We start from the raw sequence: 26,390 nt of genomic DNA, 5'->3' as shown, positions 1-26,390 counted from the left end.
AATATGGGAATTAAAACTTTAGGAATAACACCTGTAATTGACCATTATGTCAAAAAAGCTAACTTTCTCCTATAAAGCAGCGTACACACATTTGGTCATGAAAAAAAAAACTCTTTTTATTTACAAGCTATAAAATATCGGAAGTTAAACAACCCATCTACATTTAAAAAAATGTCAAGTCTGGAATAATGTACTACAGGTTCTTGTACCACTATTGAATTACAGCTGCTATTAACACTATGTTACATAACTTTACTGTTATATTTCAAAGTACAACATTTGAGTCTGCACCTCTTTATCAGCATTTTGCAAACACTAAAATCAAACTACATACATCAAGTACAGTTCTCAATCAAAGAAACTCTAGGCCTTCAAAACAATGCATCTCTATGAATGTTTTAACAAAATTTAAAAGGCGTGCTAGTGGGTCTTATTAACTTTTGCTGCCAGGCGGAACCATTTCAAAAGGTATTTCAATTGCATTTCTTCACTGTCTAGTATTATAGTCCAGAGTGTTGTAACCCTCAGTGCTATGATTTTCCTGTGTTTGGTCTATTACACCTTATGCAGTAAGCATGTCAAGCTGTCTATCATAGAAGAAGCCATTTAGGAAATATGTCTATACAAAAGTTGGTTTCAAGTCCTCTTTAAAGTTAACAACAGGATGGGCCTTACTGTAGGCCTTAACCCAGTGAGCCGGAGATACACCTAGTTCACTGTCTGATGTTTCTGAGGTATTACTCTCAGTGGATTCATATGGTCCCTGAAAATAAGTGTCGTAGTAAGGTTTGTAACAAAAATCCTCCTCGGAGCTACTCGAGTCTGAGTCTGAATAATCATAGAGAGACTGCTCCAGGTCTTCTATTTCTGATTCTCTGCATGGTAAACCTTTGGAGTTAAACCCTGAGAAAGGTTTAATACTACATATACAAGCTTGTTCTGACTTCTTGTGAGAGTCAGAGTAGCCCCCAGGGTAGTCACACCTGTTACCACACTTAGCCCTTCTCACTGATGCCAACTGTGAACCATAAGAAGAGGGTTCATCTTTGCTTATGGTTGGGAGCTGATCCACGTCCTTTGAAGCCGTATTTGGAGGAAGCAAATCATCACTGTTGGGTTTAGTCCTTGTGTCCATATTATTATGTTTTCTTACAAGTTCATTGCTTGCCACACACCTCGCATGTGGAGGGAAATACCCAGGGAAACAATATGGAGGAGGGGCCCCCCTCATTGGATTGAACGGAGGCCTTCTTTTCCTCATTATGTATGGAGAAATACTTTGGCAGTAAAACTGTAATTCCTTTTGCATCCTTGATGGGTCAGCTTCTTGTATATTTGCATCTTTCCTTGCCATGGCTGGTGACCTTAAAGAGCTGACCGCATCTATACTGAGATCCTGTAAGATCTCTTGTAGTTTCTCACTGCTTACATAGTTGTGCTTATTTGCCATTAACTGCTCCTTGGTTGAATCAGAGCTCTCAGGAGCCACAGTTTTAGGTGACATATGCAGTGCTGAGCCTGAATCTGAGGATGTCAACAGCACATATTTCTCCGTTTTGTTGTTCTGAAGGTTGATGTTCTGATGAGGATTGGAAACAGGTTTAGAATCTAATTGGTGCAGCTCCGTATCTATATGACTGGGGGAGTCACAATGTTGCCTAACATTGACCGATCCCAAGTCATGACTTGAGCAATGGTCTCTGTTATACTCCAATACTGAAGTAAATACTAGATCCTTCTGTGGAGCAGGTTTGCTTTCTAGATTGCTAGGTGTGTCTGAAGAATACGGTTCTTTAATAATTTCCAGGCCTTCCATTCCCTGGCTATGGCCTTCAAGTCTGACCTCTGTGATCTGAGTGAATGCTAAGCTTGACTTGGTGGTGGAATTCAGTTCTGTGTGATCCTTGCCACAGTGCACTGGCATCAGCTTCATAAGCTTGTCCTTGGCATTGTTCACTTGTTCTTGCAAGCTTTCTATCACTGCGTTTTTCTGAAAAATGAGTAAAGATTCATGTTAGCCTGTCACAGATGTATTGTGCAATAGAATAAAGGAACAACCTAATGTATTATTTTTTTCTGATTCAATCATTGTTAAACAGGTATATTCACTCATGTATGATCCTCCATTAAAAAAAAAAACACTTCAAATATTTCTGATGTCACATAACTCCGGTGGTTTTAACAATCTCCAAGCTGACCATCTAAAAGTAATCTTCAGCAACAGGTGTTTTTTATTTTTTTTTTAAATGGGAATTATGCAGTGCCCCTATCTTATAATGCAGTCTTTATAGTGGGGAACTGGGTAGAAGCTGGAATGAGTATGGCTCCCATTATCCCCATAGTATTATTTCACTTGTGCTTGTTGAATGAATATCTTATCTATGACTCCTTTATAATATATCAGGTCACTTAGGCAGGCAATCCTTTTATAGGCTACAGCATTAGATGATGTGTTATGGTTTAACACCCATAGAATTTAACAAAAGGCTTACTAATCTTGGGGTCTAGGAGTGGGGTTGCACAAGAGTATCTGTTACCTCTGTTAGTAGCCTCTTCATGGAGCTGTTCTCTCCGAGCAAGCAGTAAATCTCCTCCTCGCTGTACATAGAATGGATGCTTTTGCTAGGGCTGCTGAAGTACTTTGCCATCTGTCTAGGACTTTGATTCAGTTCATCTGCAAACTGCTTCCACTGGGTCAACTGTTGTGGCAGAAGGTCATGATGATATTTATTTTAGGAGACATTTAACGATCCATGAGGCATAACTCTCAATTATGAATTATGAGGTAAATTAAGACTTGTGAATTATTAAAACTTAAATACATTATACATTAAAGAAATTACAGCTATGTGTGATGGAAAACTGAAAAATAAATTAATAAAAAGCCCCATGTTTCCTCACCTGAGGTATAAATACCAGACAGTTGATTGTCAGCGTGCAGATAAAGATTGTCCCGGAGATGAAGCTGTATACCAGGTTGGGCCAGGTGTAGAAGAAGCGTGTGACAGGAATGGTAACTCCAGCTGACAGGGTGATGAGGTAGACCCCTGCCATGATGGTGAGAGACTGGTTTACAGGAGGAGAGCTCACATTACTGGTCAGCCCAGCCAAGTATGTCCCATACAGCAGAAGGCTCCCCTGTGTGACAAGATAAGACATGAGGTCAAAATGGTATTGTGATAAAAAAAAAGAACAGAATAGTCAGAATAGTATTTATACTGTTCAACTGCATGATGGAGAAAAGGGTATATTAATTTTACATTTTAAGATTAAAAAACGGATCATTATGGCAAAGCTCATTAAGGAGAACTAGATGTTCTGAATTTAATTACCAATACAACTGAAACATTTCTGTCACCGACAACAGGTATTGATTCAGTCAAAAAAAAGCAGCTGTGTGTGTAGGATACATCTGCTGGGTTACCTTGAGGACAGAAATAAGAATAATCCACACATCAGTGTACACAGAAGCACAGGTCTCCAGGTCTGTCACAGAGTAAGAGACGTCCCTGCTAGACACCTGGAAGTTGGCAAAACATATTAATTTAGTGGAAACATTTGAGAAAATATCTTTATTAGTGTTTAAATGGATTTCATCAAGTTATTGTGGTAAAAACAATACTAAATGTGACCTGTGACAAAATGTCCTAAAATGGTCCAAGGTATTATATTACGCACAGTCATTAAATAAGAGGGTTAAGGCTGTTAAGAATATTTAATGTGGTGTAAAACAGGCAAATTATGCCCCACAAACCACCAGAAATAAATGGTAGTACATTTATTCTTAATTTTAAACTATTTTAGCAAATTTAACGACAGCAATCTAAACTGTGTTCCCTAACTTCTCTTATTTTTAGTAAAAATATTACACAACATTTCAACAAAAAAGTTTTTGTCAATGTTTTTGTTTCATCTAAACCTTTTATTACCAAGGTTCAATTTAGCACTGCTGTATACTTTATGATTGAATATTCACGGTTATGGATAAATGATCTCACCCTTAGTGCTGCGCTGATAGATTTCATACACTGAACTGGGTCAGTCAGGCCCCAGGTTGTCAGAAAAACTACATCCACCAGCATTAAACCAGCAACCAATCCCATCAACTGGATATCTTTAATAATCTGGAAAAAAAACACATGTTCTTCTGAGCATTCAGTACTCCTAATATAGAACAGTCTGCAATGAAGCAGAGGCAGAGACAGTCTCAGTACATAACATGCAACACTATTTATACATTTTTTATGTATTCACTTGGCATTTGCTAGATAAAAGGATGACCTGTGTATAACAAAATATGAGGATTGAATCCTGGCCATTCATAACCAGTATAAGCTCCAAGCTGTGCCATCTTTTACAGCACAATGAGAAGCATTGTTAGTTTTCTGGAAGTGTCCTTCCATTTGTATTCATGGGAGGCATGTCTAAAATCTGAACTTATATTCATCTTTATTTAATTGCAAAATGAGCTATTTTATATTCGTTACACTCCAGTTTTCACATATTCTGTTATAAAAAAAAGTAAATGTTTCCAAGCCTCATGGTGGATTTTGGCCAAGTACTGGCACTTTAGCTTATCCATTGCCTGGGGACTTAAAGCACTTGCTTTATTAAAAAAAATCTACAGCATAAATAGTCATCTAAAAATATGGCTGATTCTACCATTTTACATTGTCAATGATCCTAAAGTGATGTGTGGGACAGTAGGGATTAACAATAATGTAAAAATACAGGATCAAAGTGGCGCTTCAGATTTGGTAAGGGAGTCAGAATCGGGATACAGATGGAGGTGTGCTTCACGCTTTTCAAACACTGGCCCCACTTGCAAGGTACATGTTAAGCACAGTGATCAACGTTTTGTTTTATTGTGATCCTAGTATTTTCTGTTATGAGGACTGTAATAAACAAAATCCAAAATGGTGAGGTGTTTTTTCTTTGCCCCCTTTTTGAAGAGTTTATTTAAGTTAAATGTGAGATTTAAAAAAAGGCAGAAGTAAACCACAGTAATGATATTACTTTATGAAAACGTGTCTTTCGCCACTTTGTTTCTTGTGCAGAAACCACAGGGATAAAATAAGAAAAGTCTACTTTTATACTGTTTCTGCCTGTTTCTTTTTTCTGCAAGAGATCATAATCTACACAGAAACACAACAGAGAAGCACACATAACATATTATTGTAAGATAATGTAACACAGCAGGGAGGGGGTTAATCCTCCCTGCATGAAAACATGTGAGAATGCACATTTGTTTGATTGTTTGATTGTTTAATTGGTTAAGTGTTTTATTGTTAATGATCCCCTGCACCTGGTAGTGATTGTAAATTAGGACCAGGTGCAGGGTATATAAGAGGTGCAGTCAGTCTGCTCAGGGCTGCTGAGTAGAAGGAGGCAGATGGTGTGCTCTGTCTCCGAGCAGTAATACAAAAGTTAAGTTCTGTGTCAAACCTGTGTGGTTTTAATTTGTTGGGTTTTTGTTTGGTGGGGAAACGGCTTAGCCGTCCTACTTATAGACAGGGTGTTCCTGAGTCTTAGTTAGCGCTCCGAAGGAGCTAGGTGTATGTTTTGTTTTGTATTTTGTTTATTGTGTGTATTATTAAAAGTGCGCGGAAGCGCTGAACCCCCAATTTTCTGTGTCTGGGTCAATCTTTAAAGGGGCAACGAACCTGAGTGGGGGCAATTTATCACAATAAGTAATAAGTACAAAATAAATAAAATAAACATGGTAGCATGGCCAGGTCCTGTTGTAGGTAAGTACCCAGGGTCTGGAAAGGATGGGGCTGATTTCAGAGAATACTATGGAGATTAAAATGGCCAAGTACATCATTAGTCATAGTAGTGCCTGTTACATAATACATCCGAGGGGTATTTTAGCCCCCATTGTGCATTGTTTGACTTAGACTTTTTTGTATCATTTTTCATAGCACAGTTGTTCTTTTTATATATTTTATAACATCATCCCTTTTTTAGGATATCTTGAAACAAAACTCCCTCTCTACAGCAGTTACTGCGTAGTGTAATATTTCTTAATGCTTGTCATTTCAGGTTTAATTTAAGTGTTATATTACAGTACATGACTGAGTGATACAAGCAGAGGGTACAAAGCTTTCAGCATTTTCAGCTTCTTTGTTTATGGTGAATTGGTTATAATTGTTATTTTTTAAGGTTTAGTTTGTATTTATAAATGTTTCGTGTACCAATATGTATACATTTTGAAAGTATTTATTCATTGGCACTCAAATTGTCTAAATTTTTAAAATGTTTACACCCGGCTGTGCATATGAGAACCTGCACTTTGTTGTTGAGAATTTCACCTCTACTGTGGCTTGATCACTGTGCTGCCTGGCTTGAAATGTGTCATCAGGGGTATTACAGATCCTGCTAATTTTACCCCCAGGTGAAATTTTCAAATGATTGTATTGAGTTACTGTCTTGGTAAAGAAGTGGGTACAGGAACGAGACCACTGAAATTGAAGTACTGCTGAAGTCACCACTTGCTGGAACCCCAATAGAGACAATTGTATGTAGAAGGTAAAAGTAGTTCCATTTTTTGGTTTCTTGTTATGAGGTCTCATGCAGGTTTCCATCAGGTTCTCAATAAATCGATGACAAACATACTGGCATAAACTAGAAACCCTCACGTGATTAAAAATACAAACACAAAAACACAATACATACCACCCTCTTGTCTGGCATGCGCTGGGTAAAAACCTTGTAAAGCCGCCATGTTTTTCCTAAGATTGGTCCAAACACAAGCGAGGTGCCAATGCACAAAGTCCAGATCCGTGCCTGGAAGAGGGAATGTATTGGGTTCTAAATCATTGCAAAAAACAGTCCTTTTAAAAGAACCAGCAGATGAAATGTATCATTAAGTCTTAAGTGCGTCAGATCAGCTAACCCAGTGATTCAATATTCTAATAGCCAGTCCTCTACTTAAGCACTCAATGGTGATTTTGACATACTGAATACCTGTAGCTGTAACTTTCATCTAACCTCAGTTATACTTAAACCAACCCTTATTACCAAGGTATTGGATCACACCTCTCCCAGGCATCAGCATTCTTTCAAAATAAGTTTTTTATAAAATATATTGTACATGCAATATCATGTAGTATAATTCCAAATTACCCCTTTTGCACTTGGATGGCTACATAGGTCCCAAATGTGCAGTTTATAGCAAACATGTATTGAAAACAGACACCCGGTACTGCACTGGCTTCTCAGTTTGCTGGCCTTGCCTTTCAAGGAAGTCTTACTGTTTTACTTCCTTGGTTATTTAACCTCAGCACTCACTTCTCCGTAAGAACATGTTTTTGGCTGAAAGCATGTCAGCAGAAAGGGGAAGTAGTTGGCTGGTTATAGACAAGAAAGAAGCACGTGAAAGGGGTGGGGACAATTTCACCTTCCATGTGAAAGGCTCCAGGAAGTGCAAGAGAGTCTAAAAGCATGGCTTGCAAACAGAGATTTCTTTAACCCAGTGTAATACCAGATATCATGTTTAAATATTAAAAGACATGTTTGCTAAATCATCTGTTTAAAAAAAAAACAACAACAACAACACACATTTAAGACCTATATAATGAATGGGTGTACATTATTAACACTTTATACAGCTTGCATACTACCTGTGTTTGGTTAACTACCTAACTATCTGAGTATTGATCTATACTTTTCAGGTGTTCCTTTCCTTTATAGCATTTCCTACCCCCTAAACTCAAGGTCTATTTTATAAGTTAGTGCATCAGAATCAGAAAACCCCTATTATACAATCCAGTGGATTTACTTCATTCTATCCAGTGGTACAGAGAAAGAGTATGGCGCACACTCTAAAATGAAGGGCATCGTAAGTAGATACATTTATGGAAGGCAAACATACAATATTACATATGATCAATAGTTCTTGTTTGTCTTTTAAAATCTATTTTGGTGACTCAGATATGCAAAGTATTCACAGTTCTCGATTAGTTCCTTTTTTTAAGTTTTCAATAGTTTGGACTTTAGAAGAAATAATTAAATCATGTACTAACATACAATTACAACATCCAGCCACCACTACTTTAAAATCCAATTGAAATGAAAGGAACATGTAAAAAGCTAGAGGAGTTGATTTATATAATTATCACCACTGTTGTCTGGTTCTAAAGGATAAAGGTTTCTGGAACCAATTCTGTAAATTCTTTGGCTATAAACCCAAATGATTTTGTAAATCTTAAATACAAAACTTTGTGAACATCGCTCACGTGTAACTATGTTACCAATATTGATATAAAAAAAATATGAAAGTTGTGAATTTGATTTTTAATAATTACCTCTTTGTTACAATTCAGTTACATTTCTTTACCATGTTTCACTATTTATTTACTATTTGTTACTACACTTTGCTAAGCTTTTAAATGGCATAAAGCAGACAAAGCAACTTTTATGAAAGAAAGTGCACAGGAAAACATAGAAAAGTCAGTCGTCCCCCCTGTGTGGGAATTCTGTCCCCTACCTGTAACAGTGTTCTCATGGCTGTTCCTGGCAGTAATGTGCTCTCTTCGATCCCAAACATAAAGCCACTGCTGTAAGTGAGAACACTTCCAAACAAGGTTACCACATTGAGGTTGGGGCTGGACATTTTCACAATCCTAAATGAACACAAAATAAAATAAAACACACTTAGTTGAAGCATTACAGTGTGTGCATGGGGATCAAAAAATGAGGATCACAAAATGAGCTGATTCTAAAAACAGTATTTTAATAATCATACACGTGTCACATACTGTGTAAGTACAGAGACATGTTATTTATTTATGTCTATTGGAAGAACTGTATATCTATAAACACCAACCTGGCTGTTAATTAATCCTTCAAAACTGAGGAACAGAGCAAATGCTGGATTTTAGTGTTCCTATAAGGTTGCCTTTACGGCTCTAGACACAATAGGAAAGCAGGTTTGGTACTTAGCCCATTCCAAATATTTCTATCAATATGTAAAATTCAGTAATCTCTATGGGATGTTTACCTGTTGCTTTTGAATCTGAGAGTGAAGGCTAAGAAGAATATTGCCAGCAGTATTCCACAGGACAGCAATACCCAAATCACAGAGCAGAGAGCGGGTGAGATCCGGGACTCATTCACTGAGCTCGTCTACAGGACAAGGGATAGAAAACACAACAAGGTTAGTGTAACAGAGTGGAGGCTGAGCACAAACTGGCAACACTGCACACCTCAAGTGAGCATCTCAACCACTATGCCAGGCTCACCTGCATTTGTGGTTTTAGAGTTTTTAACCTCATCTCATCTCAACGATGGGACAGAATCTGTAACAGCAGTATATCAGACAATGCTGCCCGTTGTTACACTAGCCTACAAAGCCAAAATGTAAGTGTGACAAAAATAGTACAAGTGTTGGTTGTTATGAGGGGACGCTGCTACTACACAGGCCTTTGTTTGGTCACTGAGTTGCCTAGGTTATGTTACAAGGTTGAAAAATCAAATAAATACTGAAGCTATTTTCTTGGGGACGCTGTGCCGTTGCCCACCAAAACTCCTCCTAGACTCCGAAACTCAATCCCACTGAATTCAATTCAGTTTAATAAACCACGCATTTTGAAAGGAATGTGCTGTAGCATCATCTCTTGCTCCCCACCTACTAAATAAAAAGCAGTCGACTGGACTGTGCCCAACCTGAGATCCCAGGTGGCTATTCTCAGGTAGACATCCAAGACAAAGGCACTCACGATGGCAATTTTGCAGAGTTTCTGCAGCACCTTCCAGCCTTCCTCTGTGTTAATTCCTGGGTCGAAGCTGCAGTCTGTGGAGCCACACACGTCACTACAGTTGGGGACTGGTTCCATAGCAATCCACACTGCTCACGTCTCTTCATCTAGTCATCCTATAGGCATGCCAAATACAATCTACATGACATTGCTTGAAATGGCTTGACTTGGAACATACATCTTTGCCACAAGGTGGCAATATTTGGCATTTCAAAAACTGCAACACTCCAATCAAAAGTTTCCATACAGTCTTCTTAGATTGACAAAATAATTATAAAATAAATAACTATTTTTTTTCTTAGGGAATCTTATTGATAGCTTTACACTGAAATATCCACAACATATTATATCAGAAACAATCAGTACAGTATATTATGTGCATTTAAAATGTAATTCACAGCTACGTCAACATGAAGCACTGTATTTTTTTAAAGCATATGGAAAAACATAATGTAAGCCCCTTTGGTCCAACCTTATCCTACTGGACAAGGCTCTGAAGTACAGTGATCTATACCAGATATGTAAGTATATTAAATGTTGTCTATTCATGAGGTAGCCTATTATGCTCAATGACTGACATGCCTGTTGTAATTGCAGTTAGAATAAGTTCCAAAACTATGATAATTCACTAATCCAAGGAGAAATTACTCAGAACACTGCCCACTCACTGGCGGCTTACTGTAAATAAATAAAACATCTTTGACTCAAGTTCAAAGAAATTAATCACTTTTGTTTTTAATCTCATGCCTATGCATCCAAGAAAACATTGTTGTCAGCAATGTTGAGATCACTAAGTCCCCAGCAGTGTGGAGTAGTGGTTAGGGCTCTGGACCCTTTACCGGAGGGTTGTGGGTTCAGTCCCAGGTGGGGGTCACTGCTGCTACCCTTGAGCAAGGTACTTTACCTAGATTGCTCCAGTAAAAACCCAACTGTATAAATGGGTAATTGTATGTAAAAATTATGTGTAAAAAAATATGTAATTGTATGTAAAAATAATGTGATATCTTGTAATAATTGTAAGTTGTCCTGGATATAGGTGTCTACTAATAAATAAATAATAATAATGATGGATTCTGCTTTGCAAGCAGCTACCTTGAGACACTGTGCCTGACACCAACCTTGCTATATGACAGTGTCATGCCATGTCCACTCATTCAGGCTGTGTCAGGACACCAATGTATTATATGCTGGTATTTACTATCAGCATTATGCATCTGTTGGTTCTGAAGGGAGATTGCTTTTAAGAAAAAAATATCTTGTCTTTATTATTTTACCATAATGATTCTCAGTTCTGAGTCATATCAGGGGAATGGGTTTAAATTAGGGCTGTCAAGCGATTAAAAAAATTAAACTCTTGGTTTTAATCGCTTTAATTGATCTGTCTCATTTATGTTTGTTTTATTACTGATGCTATTATTATTATTATCATCATCCAAAAAACAACCCAGCATAAAAACCTTGTTCCCTATCAATTCGAAGACGACCACCAACGACATTATGTGTGGGATATGCCTGCCCATTGGGTAGGTATTGCTGAGCTCTCTATATCAGAGCTGCCAGTAGGCCCCTTCCTGGGATGACGCACTCTGTCCTACCCACCGAGGGATTAAAACTGTCATACTGAGGAAGCCATTTCTCTTTTTCCTTCTCAAGACGGTATGGTAAGAACCTCTGTGTTCAGCTGAGCGTGTTGATAGAAAAGAGCTTCTCAAGTCGAATCAAGTTGATTGTATTTCCCTTGCATTCATGCTGAAAGCTGGCTCCCTGCTTTCCTGGAATCAAAGACTCTGAAAAAGACGAGCCCTTTGCCTTTCTTATCTGTCTGCCTGTGCAGTCACCCTCGCGAGTGGTTGTCTATTCCTTCTTGGGACAGCACAGTTCCTCCACGGGCTAGGCCTTGCCGCATCCCCACTGTCGAGTGGCCCTTCCAGCCATGTGTTTCCTCCATTATTCCTATATTATAGCTTATGGCGTACCCAGTGCAAGCAGTGTTCTGTGCACACTGTGTTCAGTTGGTGCAGAACACGATACATACCTGACAGAGTAGCAGCTATCCAAGAGAGCCTCTCCTTGTTCAAACAAGGATGGCAAGGATGGCTGCTCCGGGCCTTTCTCAAAAAAGGTCCGGTTAGAGAAGGCATCGGATCTTCTAGTGGCCCCCAGGTGGCCCAGAAGAATCTGGTTCTCGACCCTGTGCCAGCTCTTACAAGGCCACCCCTGGGAGATCCCGCTTTGCATGGATCTCCTCAGCCAGGCGAGAGGCACTCTTTGGCACCCGGAACCGGGCAGGTTCCAGCTATGGGTCTGGCCCCTGAAAGGGACAGCTGGTTAACCCTTGGGCTATCAGATGCGGTTGTGGGTACACTGCAGAACGCTAGGGCAGATTCCACTAGGTTGCTGTATGCCTATAAGTGGAAGTATTTCCAGACTGCCAGTTGTCTTACAGTTCCTGCAAGAACTGCTTGATGCTGGTAGGCCACCTTCCACTTTAAAGGTGTATTTAGAGTGGATTCGGGATCTCTGGGTGCGCATTTTTTGGTTACTCGATTCCTTAAAGGACGAGCGGCAATTACGTCCTCCGAGGAGGACTGTTCTCCCCAAATGGAGCCTTGATATTGTACTGGAAGCTTTCACGAAGGCCCAGTTTGAGCCCATACACTCCACAGAGTTGAAGTATCTGTCTATGCAGATGAGGATGAGAGATTGAATTTCCTCTGCCCACTGCAGGCATTGAGATGCTACGTGGATAGGACAAGAGCTCTGCGTCAGTCAGACCAGATCTTTGTCTGTCACGGGACACGGACCCTCGGACAGCCCCTCTCAAAGCAGCATCTGTCACATTGGATTGTGGACACAGTCTCGACTGCGTATAATGGTGTTGGCCCGTGCCCACCTGGTAGGGTAGCCGCACACTCCATTAGAGGGTTGGCTACATCTTGGGCCCTCTTCAGAGGGGACTTGCTGTCCGATATTTGTACTGAGCACTTTCTCCAGGTTCTACCGCCTTAATGTGGTAGACCATGCCCTGCCTTCATTAGGCACGAGGGTCCTTGAGGGTGTAAGCTCACACCACTAACCCTGGGGTTAAGCGGTTCTGATGCGTCCCTCATATGTTGCCGTTCCTTCTCCCTCGCGACGGCTCTGGTATACATTATCCCATACGTAATGTCGTTGATGGTCATCTTCAAATTGAAAGGGAAAGTTAGGTTACTCACGTAACCCTGGTTCCCTGAGGTCGCATCGGTCGCCCTCATGGGTTCTTAAAAAAGAGAAAATGGCTTCCTCAGTATGACGGTTTTAATCCCTCGGTGGGCGGGACCGAGTGCGTCATCCCAGGAAGGGGTCTAGAGAGCTCAGCGATACCTACCCAATGGGCAGGCATATCCCATACATAATGTCGTTGGTGGTCGTCTTCTCTTTCAGGTAACCAGAGTTACGTGAGTAACCTAACGTTTTCCTATGTATGGATTCTCTTTACAGTTGTATATTTATTTACAAAATCCAGCACTGTTGTTAAATTGTTTGAACAAACTGTTAAATCACAAGTTTATTACTTTATTACTCATGTTTTGAAAGTTTTACTACCATAATAATCCTACCGCAGTTTATCATTGCTAGAGGGTGGAGTAACACGGACCTCTCGGGTCATCAAGTACAGTAGGTAATTATCAGGTGAGACCTTTTGTTACTATTTTAAAACAGTATCATAAATAGTGCAAATATGGTGCTGATAATCTAACTTTTGGAAGACATTCTCAGAAGTATTATTTATGTACAGGAAAATCTTCTTGATTCTTATAATTACACATCCTATAATTAAATCCTTATTTTTGTTATGGTTTATATTGATGCTAAAACAACACACATAAGTGTCCTTGCACGAAACGCGTAGCAACATCATATGCACGTCATAGAGTAAGCAGAGCGCCGCATTTTTTTTATTTATCTTTTGTTAAATTAAAACATAAAAAATGTTAACAAAATACACGTACCAGGAGCGTCTGTTACAAGTCTAACGTAATCCGTTTAATAATTTAACCAAAGCTAATCAAGCAGAAGAATGCACGTTATACGTTTACCCCCCTCATAGCCAGTTAATACCATTTAGCTTAGTGTATCGATTTAAATTCACAGGTTAAAACATGCCCGGCACAAAACCAGGTAGAAGTACCTTTAAAATGTAACGTTGATATATTCAGACTGAATACAACATGCCAGTAATATAGTTGTAAGCATTAAATCAATACAGTACGTTAAGATAATTTATTTTCAAACTAAAGTAGGCTTATAATGGGAATGGAATTAAACATTTAACAGTTTTTCTTGGTCATGCCTATAGCTAATTCAAAATACATGTTTATTGTCATCGTGAAAACGTATTTAAGTGTTAAAACTTATTTTCAAAATAAAAAAAGCAGACTAATATTTTGTACTGCCAAAAATATAACAGACAAGAATAGGTAAACATACATGTCTAAAATACAATACTTGATTGTGTATTTTTAATCAGTCCCTACAAATCTGACATTATTGTAGCTTCTGAAACATTAAAAAAACTGAAAACTTACCTGGGAGACTCTTGTGTGAAAGTAACCAATGGTTTGAGACTGGTATCAAGTAAACGACTCCAGTAATGTTTTTATTTTTCTTTCGCCAGCCTTCAATGCATATCTGAAAGAGGAAGACAAATAATTGTGTTCCTTGTTTTCCTCCAGCTCCTTTTCTTCCATGGTGTTACAAGTTCATAATTGACTGCTGGTGGAGTTTTTCATCACCTGAACTTTCCTCAGGCTAGTCACTGTGACTATTAAGGAACAGATGAAGGAGGCAATCTGAAGTTTGTAAAGAATTAAAATTTGGGCTGGGAGGGGGGGTAAGGCAGACAGGGTATAATTAAAGGAGAGGGCTTATTTTCTGTAGGCAGTCAAAAAAGTAAGACAGAAAGCTGGGCAAGAACACACACAGCTTGACATGTATTGTAATTTTGTTTCAAGGAGAGGCCTCACCAGTATGGTGCATCATCGGCCTGAAATGTGTAATTAAAATCGAGAGCTTACACAGCCAGTTACCTTGTAGAAGGAGCATTGAAGATTTCAATGTAATTGTTAGCTATTTCACATTGACGTCTTGTCAAAACAAATTAATATAAATATTTACTGACAAACAAACCTATACCACACTTATAAAAGGGTACTGTGGTCCACCTTGGTAAAAGCATTGAATAATTCAGTAAAACATAATAAAATCGTGTTATAGCACTAGTATGGACAGTAGGACAGCAGTATGGAGAGGTGGTTAGGGCTCTTTACTCTTGACCCGAGGGTCGTGGGTTCAATCACAGGTGGGGGACACTGCTGCTGTACCCTTGAACAAGGTACCTTACCTAGATTGCTCCAGTAAAAACCCAACTGTATAAATGGGTAATTGTATGTAAAAAAAAAAAAAAAAAAAAGTGTAAAAAAATAATGTAATTGTATGTAAAAATAATGTGATATCTTGTAACAAGTGTAAGTCGCCGTGGATAAGGGTGTCTGCTAAGAAATAAATAATAATAATAATAATAAAGAACAAAGCATGGTAAAAAAAAGAACAGCTGACATTTATAAATGTCCCCTAGGGGTACTCCATCACAGCATACCAATTTAATGAATAAGGAGATATTGGTTAATTAGTAGGTGTATATATAGGGGAGGTAATTGAGAAGGTATGGTTGGAGTTCAGCTACAATTTTGCCTTAAACCTGAGTTTCTTGTTCAAAAAATAAAAACAAACAGTAATATCTTTTTTTTTTCAAGATTGTTATGTCTATGTCAATCCAAAAGTTTAGAACCACTGCTTTTGAGCACCAAACTCAGGAAACCATTGTATATACTTATTTATCAGCTCTTATTTGCGAAACTGTTATTAATCTAATGTTACCTTTGGTAAAGCAGTTCAAGAGTGCAGGTCTTTAAATCAGCCATATAAGATAAGAAAAACAACCTGACCTGTATTGACCTGAGGTTATTTAAGGGATAAGGGCATTGCTGTGTCGCCTAATGAAGTAATAATGGAATGCTGAGTCTAAAAAGTTATCACTATTATACTACATTTTTCTGAAGTAATTTATTTCCTTGTCTGTATGTCTCAAGTAATCATTGTAGTCCTGTGAAAGAGTTCACTGTTTGAAGCAGTGGTTTTAGAACAGGTGTCATCTCTCAGCCATGCTTTTTTTGTCACTCCATTATTGAGTAATAACTGCAGACTTTTGTCATGCATCTGTATATTACTATGCTCTTTCTAAAGATCCTGTCTCAGTGTAGGTATGTGTGGAATGTTTCTATAGCCCAGCTAGTTGCAGTCCCAGACTAGGTTTGTGTGTCAATCTAAAATGATAAGGCTCCTTTGACATGCCCAGTTCTTGACCTCCTCAGTGCTGATGCACCAGCAAACACTTTACTCCTGGATAGTGTCAATGGCACCAGTGATTAGCAAAAACCAAACTGAGTTGCAATTAACCGTTCTATCTGATTATATGCAAATACTTGATAGCTTTCAAAGATTAATGCATGTACCTTTCTTGAATAATGATTTTATTTGGTGTGCATGCTGTGCTTAGAAGCCATCAGCCTATATTGTTTTATTTAGTGTTACCTTGTAGCCAGCTGAGATCATGTGTCATACCCTGTTGGCAAAGTAATCAGTATCAAGTTCAGAATGTAACAGGTGTAATGTGCACGGTCACAGTGAATCAAGTATCCATCAGGTAAATCATGTAGAGGACTCATGAATAAAGTAGCATTAGGTAATAGGTTAATTTCGAAAATAATTATTTGACTAGCATAGATATTGAAAACAACAGTGGTAACACATAAAAATGATGGCTGCAAATGCATATGCCCAGGACTCACACTACACTGTGTCCCACTCTTTTGCATATTTGTCAGACAATGATTGTTTTCCACAGGTGGGAAAACAACAGTCTGTGGTATTCAGGAAAAATAATACATCTTCATGTGATTTAATAACCCACCTGGGTAAAGAAATTGTAACGAGGAAATATGTGGTAATTATAGCTGGGACACAACCAAGTGATGCGTAATCTCCCACAGTGCAGAGGGGGGTGCATGTATTTGTGACTGTGTCTGTGAGTGTGCTTTTGTCCCTGAGTGACAGAACAGGATATTTTGGGTTTACTTCTATAACATGTACAGTGTTTTTCAATCAAATCCTTCAATAATTCTGTTTCCACTTAATTCAGTTGTATCTTGACTGTAATCTTTATTTTAGGTTATCTCTATCTGTGTAGGATGTTGCTTCGGTCCTATCTATACTCATTTTATATATTAGTGGCATGTAAAACATAATCGAAACCTATGTATACATTTCCTTGAGCTGTTTGTTTTTTGGTTTGCACAGTTTTTAGTGTTAACCATTACAAACAGGTTGAGTAGTCTGCTGCACCTGCAAGCTAAGGGGGGCTGTGTAATGCGAGTTTGAATTCACGAAGGTGAGGTCGTACAAGTTGTTATTTTATGCATCAGTTTGTTCCATTTAAAACATTATTTGTTAAATCCATATATGGAGGTTGGTCTGGTTTGACCTCAAACTAAATTGAACTGCTGGCCTTTTTTCATCTCATCACATGAGGTAATCACATAATTGTATCCTGATGCCAGTACATCACTATTCTGTCATCTTACTCTGTGTTGACTTGCAGAGTTTTTGTTTTGGACACTGGATTACCTATCACACCTATACATAGATACAAATGTAGATATTTAAGATGTACATAACAATTTAAGAAAATAATAAATGCAGTTTTGGACATAATAAAGCCAGTAGACATGTGGAAGAGGGTGATACTTTGCCAATTTGAGTCACAGCGCCAACTACTGTATATTGCATGGTAAACAGGATACAGCCTCTCTTCTTTCACACACTCCAATTATCCTCTTCATCCTCAGCCCCCTGAGAAGCCAGTGCTTGTAGTGTTCAACTGAACTACGGTCCAATAATAATAATAATAATAATAATAATAATAATAATAATAATAATAATAATAATAATAATAATAATAATAATAATAATAATGCAATTGAATTTGGTTTTTCATTTGTGGAATTGAGAATGATAAATCAAGTTATTTTTTTGTGTGGTGTAGTTGTGAAGTTGCATACCAGGAAAGTCATCTGCACAGAAGCTCTCAGTTGCTTTTTTACCTTCAAGCATAATGTATAAGGTGCCAGCCATACCATTGCCTTCCCCATGGTCTGCTGATGCTACCTGCCACATTTAATTGCTCTGTGGCTCCTACTTTTACCCTAGCTTATTATTGAACCTCCCCTATATACCTCAGGGCCAAAGTATGTCTCATTGGTGCAGCCTCTGTTTGACTGTTGGACTCTGAACTATCAATGTGACACCGTTGGGCTGTGTTTCACTCCTCAAGGGCTTGGATCTTCCCATTAGCCTCCAGCATGTAACATTTACAGAAATGAAACCAATCAGAGGATTCCCTGTCACTAGGAGAGCCTGTCTAGCAGTATTGCAGACATCTCCAAACTGACAAGTCTAGCAATATTGCAGTACAACAGGACTCCAGGCAGCAGTTAATAAAGACTCGTTATTTAAAATGTTAATTATGAAAACAAAAAGAATAATAATAATGAGGCCAAATACTGCAGTTTTGCTGTCTGTATTGTACCAGACACTGCAGTTTAAATCCTTTTAATTTCAAATGGGGTAGATTTTAGTTCCTATTATGCATGATTTTTGCTCTAACAGTAAACTCCTATGATAGCTTTTGATAGCCCACCTTAATAACTGACAGCCTTGCAAAGTATTCTACCAAGACCTACAAATGTAGTTGCTACCTCTTACAATGCCTAAGAGAGAAAGGGATAAACTCACGTGGAGAAAAAAAAACATACCTTGAGAAATCTTCTTTTTTGAAAGCACTTCTGATTTTTTTCCTCAGGTCTTTAAGCTCCCAGATTAGATCAGATACTGCATCCTCCTGTATTGTCAGTTTGTTACATGCTGTCCTGCGTTGCCTCTTATTCTGCACAGGCCTATACATATACACTGGTTATATCACAGCACTTCTGAAGCATATGGAGTTCCGTGTGTCTGTGGTTCTTTTTCAATTTGCAGCAGCCCTCCTGTTTAACCTTTCACAGGTTCCACCTGATAGCACTGCCTGCCCTCCAATGGAGTGTAATATGAGCTCTACACCTGCTCAATATAATCAAGTCTTTATCCTTCTGAGCCCCGTCCTACCCACCTCTATCATGCCTGTTTCAAACATATCACAGCTATCTTAAGGTCTGATATTCCCCTCTCTCTCTGTTCATTTGACTTTTTAGTTTTACCCAACCCAATTATTAAACACACCTACATAAGAAGAAATGTGTCTACAGATTTTTGGTTGAGGTTGATCACTAATATCTTTAAAAAAACTGGTCTGACTTGGTTATACACTCTTTACCTGTAACACCTGGAAGATTAAACACGCACTTCCTGATTAGTAGTTACTTTTGGATTTATCTGAATTTATGGTGATATAATAACTGTTTGTTTTTAAAATGCAAGGTAAAGGGTGGGTGTTTTGTTGCCATCATTTGGCAAGAACATGATAGAGCGTTCTGTTCACATCTTCCTTTTTTTGGCTAAGATTTATTATAGCTGTTTTGTCCCAGCCCTAAGAAGTGTTTTAAAAAAAAAAAAAAAAAAAAAGATGTTTAAACAAACTACAATAATTTTTATTCTTTATAATGGCGCTTGCAATAAACAAACCTTTCTTGTCTGTAAAGTTTATTACAGGTTTAGCAACACGTTTAAAAATGAACCTGTACATTGTATATTGTATTCTGTACATCATGCAGTAAGATTAAAGATGCATCATTACAGTAATTCCTGTTTGTGTAAACAACAATCCGTTTATCTTTTACACTGAGTCCAGGAGATCACATTCACAAGAACGGAAAATTATTACAAAAGGATTGTCATTCATATGATGGCTCTGAGTTTCAACTTCCTCACCAGCAGGATTCAAGTATTAACCTCTCCCTACTCCACATCACACATCCAAGACATTATCAAGCAAAAGGCAATTCAGGCACATTCATCCAAAGCCATCTTGCCATGGTGTTGACGGTTGGTAAAGGGATTTTCTAATGAGTAAGAAATAGGTAGCTTGCTATAGGGCATTTTTAATTGCAGCAGATGGAATTCAATATTTTCTCATCCCTCCTCTTTATAGTACCAACATTTTATGCATAAACAGGGCTGATGAGAATGCCTTAAAACTTTTTTGGGATGAGGAGGAATAAAGTGCAATACTATAGTTTGCGCAGCAAATGTGTTTTTATTTTGTAGTGTGTATCTACTATGCTTTACCATGGTTCTTACAATATTTTGTGTGAATTACATTTAAATGTTATTCACACCCAGGTACCAGGCTCTGTGAAAAGGTGCTTTGACCTGAGCTCAGGAACTGTTCTTGAGATCTGGTTGCCAGTGTAACCAAGAACAGATCAGCAGTTACATCAGTTATTATTATTATTTGTTTATTTAGTAGACGCCTTTATCCAAGGTGACTATGCATCAGCTGCAGAGTCACTTACAACTACGTCTCACCCGAAAGATGGAGCACAAGGAGGTTAAGTGACTTGCTCAGGGTCTCACAATGAGTCAGTGGCTGAGGTGGGATTTGACCCGGGGACCACTTCGTTACAAGCCTGTTTCTTTAACCACTGGACCACACTGCCAGTTTTTATCAAAGAGACAGTGCCATCTACTGAACAGGTACTAAGGACCAAGTTGCTTTTGTATTGCTGGCTCTCACAAAGACACTTAGGCTGATATTGCCTGGGTTACACATGCAATAAGAACCAATGATTGCAAACATTGTTAAATAGGTAAGGACAATAAAATGATTAGATACATATTTTAATTCAAGCTTCTTTCTCCAGCAAGGAATATGAAGGGACAATACTAGATAGACCAGGACAGACTCACAATGTTCAATAAAGAAATAGAAGAGAAATATTGCTACATTTTATAGTCAGGAAAGATCAAATAAAACAGCATCCTACTGTGTACTTAACCTCATAATACAGAAGAAACTTTATTTCAAGAAAGTTATTTAAAATTAAGTCCACTTTGTGGATATTAAAGATCATAAGTTGTTCAAATAAAAGGGGTTCCTCGTCAAATTCCATTACAGGTCTAGACTCTGTCCTGTCTGCCCTTTCACACACACATCATTTGGTAGATTTTTCATTGTTCATCCTGCCCAGCAGCTGGATGTTTCTTCCTGACTGTGAGTAGCTATGAGCTTATTGTTCTGGGTTTGTGAGAAAAGTTCATGAATTTGAGATGGCTGTCTTCCTACTACATGCATGTGGATCTTAGACAAGTAAGCACGGTCATGAAAAGTTGTTGTACTTTAACACAGTAACAGATCTGTTTCTTCATCTGAAATGATGATTTACCCACATTTAAATCTCTTCCTCTATGTGGCACACCAAATGTGATCCAAGCTTAAAGCGCTGTTTGAAACGAGTCTGAATGCAGTGTCACCAGTTGTGTTCCTGCCAGTAACGTTGCAGTGGTGACAGAAACGTCATTACAGTGCCGTTTGAATTTACCTATCAATGCTAGTGAGCTGATTTGGAACACAAAGGCTATAAATATGGACTATTCACACAAGGAAACAAATTGACCCCATGCATCTAAAGGTAACTACGTAATGTTTCAAAAGAAAGACATTAGTATTTCTTCACCTATTGAAATTGTAGAACGATACCTGCTTTCTTTCAAAGAGCAACTGCATGAAAACACCTGTGCCCATGAAAGGTGTTAATTACGGAGGAAATGCTCTTTGATGGAAAGACCCAGTGTGTACCACTCACCTCCAGCACAGAGCTAGTGAAATAACATTGCCTTTAATCATATGACATCTCAGAAGTTATAAAACAATAAAAGGGAGAAGAAGAAAGGCCTGTACTTTAGCTTTTAAAAGTGCCCTGTGTTCAGCTTTTATACAGTACATGTTGCTATAGTCTCCAAACGATAACCCCCACAGTTTTACATGTCAAACAAAGCATTGGGAGATTAACACTGTAACATCTTTTTAAATACAGTATTCTCAAAGGTTTACAAAGAGGCACAAAATTATGATTAAAATACACAATCTAATAAGAGTTAGATCTAATATACTATTCAAGATTTACTGGGGATCTAGACTTACTGAAATGATATATAACAAAAAGAAGGGTCATAAAGTCATTAATTAGTCTGATAAAATAACTGAATGTGTGTCTCAAAGTGTGACCTCACATATGTGGAGTTGAACCAGTAGCAGAGGAGACAACCTGGTGAGGGGTCACAACAGGAAGATTACCATATTGAAGCTGAGTCACGGTAGCGAATTTCTACAGATGGTTTGCAGATGGCTTCATGAGGGACCACGTCATGATGGGATGTGATCAGCATACAGGGAAGGACTTACTTCCATGTATCCAGAACAGCACCCTCACTTACTGCTGTTAGGTACTGGGATGAGATTCCCCATCCATCCGATAGTGACGTCTTGTTGCAGTTGGGACAGACTTCAGGCCAGCATTTTAGTTGATGAGAACGCCGGGCCCCATCAAACAAGGATCATCACTGCTTATCTTGAGCAGGAACCAGTCAAGAGGATAGATACAGCAGGCCAGTGTAATGTCCTGAACAGAACCCTATTGAGTAGGCTTGGGACATGCTACAGATGGCAATAGCAGCCTGTCCAGTGCAACCCTGCACTTCAGGAGCTTCAGGGTGCTCTTCTACAAGAAGAGGCCCAGCTTCCACCACAATGTGTACAGCGGCTGATTAGTGGGATTGTGCTAGGGATGTGGGTTAGCCGCTGACAAACGGGAGGGACAGGCAAGCTTTCTTTGTCAAAGTGCACAGGATTTATTTTTTACTTAACCACAGAAGAACCCTGTGAGACTACCAGCGATGGTAGACCACAGGTGCACACACAGCTAGAGTACACAATAATCAAAACATAAACAAAACACTGTGCAAAAACTTAAAAATAAAAGGTTGCTGTGTCCTACTTTTACAAGGAGGTTCTGTTGACACAATCTCTCCCTATACTTTTAATAGGATTTTACAAATCCCAAATCTAATCCCTGGTTCCACACGCGGTGATCGGTGGTTGAAACAGACTTTTTATTTTAAGAGTGCTTACCACAACAAGCTCTCACAAACTGTGTTTGCTGTCTCAATGGTAGAGACCGGTTTGGTCAGGGGGCTCCTTTTTATAGCGAGACACTCCTCTGGGACTCGCCCACCAGCAGGTTAATGAACCACAGCTCACCAATCTTCAGCTACGATTCCCTGTAAACACAGCAGGCAGCATGTCACAGGAAGAGCGCCTAGCTCTCTCCTCCAAACACACATGCGCCTCAGCAGCCAGTGACAGAATGCAGGGATGTACAGCTATTGACGTGTCATTGTGTCTTGTGACAGATAAGTGCAAACACTTAGGAATCACTCCTTAAAAATATTGTTGACTTTCAGTGTTCACAAAACTTTGTTTGGAGTGTGTGGAGTCTAATTAATGACTTTTTGCATCATTTTCCACATTATCATAATCAACCATTCAATAAATGGCACAGACAATCTTCTTCTTCTTATGATACCAAGCAAAAGTTGAGCACCATATAAAGAAGTGGGTGTGCAGATGTGGAATCTTTCTCAATACACTATTATTTGCTGAGATACTGCTTAAAAGATGAGTGCATCTTCAGCTGACCATTGCTTAAAAAACTAAACATTTGCTAATATTTAGCAATGTCTTACAGTTAGCTTGCAACAAGTATGATGCCACAAAGGTTAGTCGTGCAATGGGTGAATCCAGTCTCACGGTGACATACGTAGGATTTGAATTCATGTATTTAAAAATAGTCTATGAGATAAACATTGCTGTTCATTACAAAATCACAGCAATATATATATTCATGTAATACTTTATACAGGCTGTGGGGTTTCTGAAAACATATTTTATGTTCTTTGCAAATCTTAAAAATCGAATGTGTTGGAAACGTGTTTAAGGAATGAGATCATAGACTCTTCACACCACTGAATGAAAGTTACACAAAGCTAAGATTGCCTGTAGGGCTTTTATTGAGAGGTCTTGCATTATCTAGAAAAAAGCAAAGCGAAGCACATGGAGCCTTTGGTAGAGAATGAAAAGAAGCATCTTTTGTATTCCAGCTGGGAAAGTGTTCCATGTTGAGATGCAAATTCAACATCTTGGAAGACAAGTACTGCTCAGGTAGGCACCATTCCAACAACGTGGCACCTGTCAGCCAATGAATGTGGCTGAAGCTATTTTCATGGCAATTTCTTGTTTTTCTTGTTTTTTCAATTCAAATTATTTTAACTGAATAACACAGTGGATCCTATTCACAAAGCCTTAGTTGTTTAAATAATGTTTTTTTTTTTTTTACAGTGTTTTTTGGTGGATTAAGTAAAGTTTGATTCTTTACTTAATATCCCTTTCTAGACTGATATAAACCAGTAAATAAAATGTGCCACTATATCTACAGAAAGACAAACAGACATAACCCACAGAAAGGGGTGATATGGGGGCATGTGGATTGCCGAGGGCCCTGTTCTCCAACCACATCAAGACTGACCACCACCACTCAGACAGCGTTTCAAAAACTTTTAGTTTTATTATGTATGGCAGTAATATATCATCAACATTGTACATTCTAGCAAGACAGGTGCACACAAACACAATCACATAAAATCAATTCCCAAGACATATTCAAAAATAATGAAGATTAGAAAAATATCGAATGCATTAAGGCTAACTGCATTATTAAAATTTCATATAAATATGTTAAATTTTAAAACAAATTATTTTATTTTGGCAAGAGAATGTGTCTTCGTTTTAAGAACCAACTACAAAGCAGATTTATTTTGTACTATATATATATATATATATATATATATATATATATATATATATATATATATCACTAAATGTGTTAGCACACAAGTTTAAAAAATGTTCAAGGTGTGGTAAATGTATTTTTGCTTCAATTTTCTTGTATAGCAGGCATTTTCATTTTTAGAAACATTTTTATTTACAAAAGAAAAAAAAGTGTGTGCATAGAAGGTGGCTCATCAATAACTTAAAAACACTCAGTGGTCAATTTCATCAACCTACACCTGGATATTACTAGTTTTTTTTACAGCACTGGTTATCCTGGAATTACCAGTTATATATATACAGTACTGTGCAAATGTTTTAAGCAGGTGTGAAAAAATGCTGTAAAGTAAGAATGCTTTCAAAAATAGACATGTTAATAGTTTATATTTATCAATTAACAAAATGTAAAGTGAGTGAACAGAAGAAAAATCTACATCAAATCAATATTTGGTGTGACCACCCTTTGCCTTCAAAACAGCATCAATTCTTCTAGGTACACTTGCACACAGTTTTTGAAGGAACTTGGCAGGTAGGTTGGCCCAAACATCTTGGAGAACTAACCACAGTTCTTCTGTGGATTTAGGCAGCCTCAGTTGCTTCTCTCTCTTCTTGTAATCCCAGACAGACTCGATGATGTTGAGATCAGGGCTCTGTGGGGGCCATACCATCACTTCCAGGACTCATTGTTCTTCTTTACGCTGAAGATAGTTCTTAATGACTTTCGCTGTATGTTTGGGGTCGTTGTCATGCTGCAGAATAAATTTGGGGCCAATCAGATGCCTCCCTGATGGTATTGCATGATGAATAAGTATCTGCCTGTACTTCTCAGCATTGAGGAGACCATTAATTTTGACCAAATCCCCAACTCAATTTGCAGAAATGCAGCCCCAAACTTGAAAGGAACCTCCACCATGCTTCACTGTTGCCTGCAGACACTCATTCGTGTACCGCTCTCCAGCCCTTCAGCAAACTGCCTTCTGCTACAGCCAAATATTTCAAATTTTGACTTATCAGTCCAGAACACCTGCTGCCATTTTTGTGCACCCCAGTTCCTGTGTTTTCGTGCATAGTTGAGTCGCTTCGCCTTGTTTCCACGTCGGAGGTATGGCTTTTTGGCCTTCCATGAAGGCCACTTCTGACCAGACTTCTCCGGACAGTAGACAGTTTCCTTGGCCGACCACTGCGTCTACGGTCCTCAACGTTGCCCGTTTCTTTGTGCTTCTTCAAAAGAGCTTGGACAGCACATCTGGAAACCCCTGTCTGCCTTGAAATTTCTGCCTGGGAGAGACCTTGCTGATGCAGTATAACTACCTTGTGTCTTGTTGCTGTGCTCAGTCTTGCCATGGTGTATGACTTTTGACCGTAAACTGTCTTCAGCAACCTCACCTTGTTAGCTGAGTTTGGCTGTTCCTCACCCAGTTTTATTCCTCCTACACAGATGTTTCTGTTTCAGTTAATGGTTGGGTTTCAACCTACATATTGAATTGATGATCATTAGCACCTGTTTGGTATAATTGTTTAATCATACACCTGACTACATGCCTACAAAATCCCTGACTTTGTGCAAGTGTACCTAGAAGAATTGATGCTGTTTTGAAGGCAAAGGGTGGTCACACCAAATATGGATTTGATTTAGATTTTTCTTCTGTTCACTC

At 38.5% G+C, this 26,390-nt stretch overlaps 1 protein-coding gene across 1 annotated transcript; it reads right to left on the bottom strand.

The window, feature by feature from the left end:
* Positions 1–576: 576 nt before the first annotated feature.
* On the bottom strand, positions 577–14,553 carry gpr156 (G protein-coupled receptor 156). The gene is made up of 10 exons (XM_034008809.2): positions 14,327–14,553; positions 9,720–9,874; positions 9,002–9,126; positions 8,489–8,624; positions 6,676–6,786; positions 3,999–4,124; positions 3,425–3,520; positions 2,902–3,138; positions 2,538–2,699; positions 577–1,990 (listed from the first exon to the last, which is right to left on the bottom strand). Exons 2-10 carry the CDS (start codon positions 9,834–9,836, stop codon positions 620–622), a joined length of 2,481 nt encoding a protein of 826 aa, XP_033864700.1. The 5' UTR covers positions 9,837–9,874; positions 14,327–14,553; the 3' UTR covers positions 577–619.
* Positions 14,554–26,390: the final 11,837 nt, after the last annotated feature.

The sequence above is a fragment of the Acipenser ruthenus genome, chromosome 9, assembly GCF_902713425.1.
Source record: "Acipenser ruthenus chromosome 9, fAciRut3.2 maternal haplotype, whole genome shotgun sequence".
In the NCBI taxonomy this organism is placed as follows: domain Eukaryota; kingdom Metazoa; phylum Chordata; class Actinopteri; order Acipenseriformes; family Acipenseridae; genus Acipenser; species Acipenser ruthenus.
Note: the sequence above shows the minus strand (reverse complement) of the source record. Positions and strands in the feature narration are given on the sequence as shown.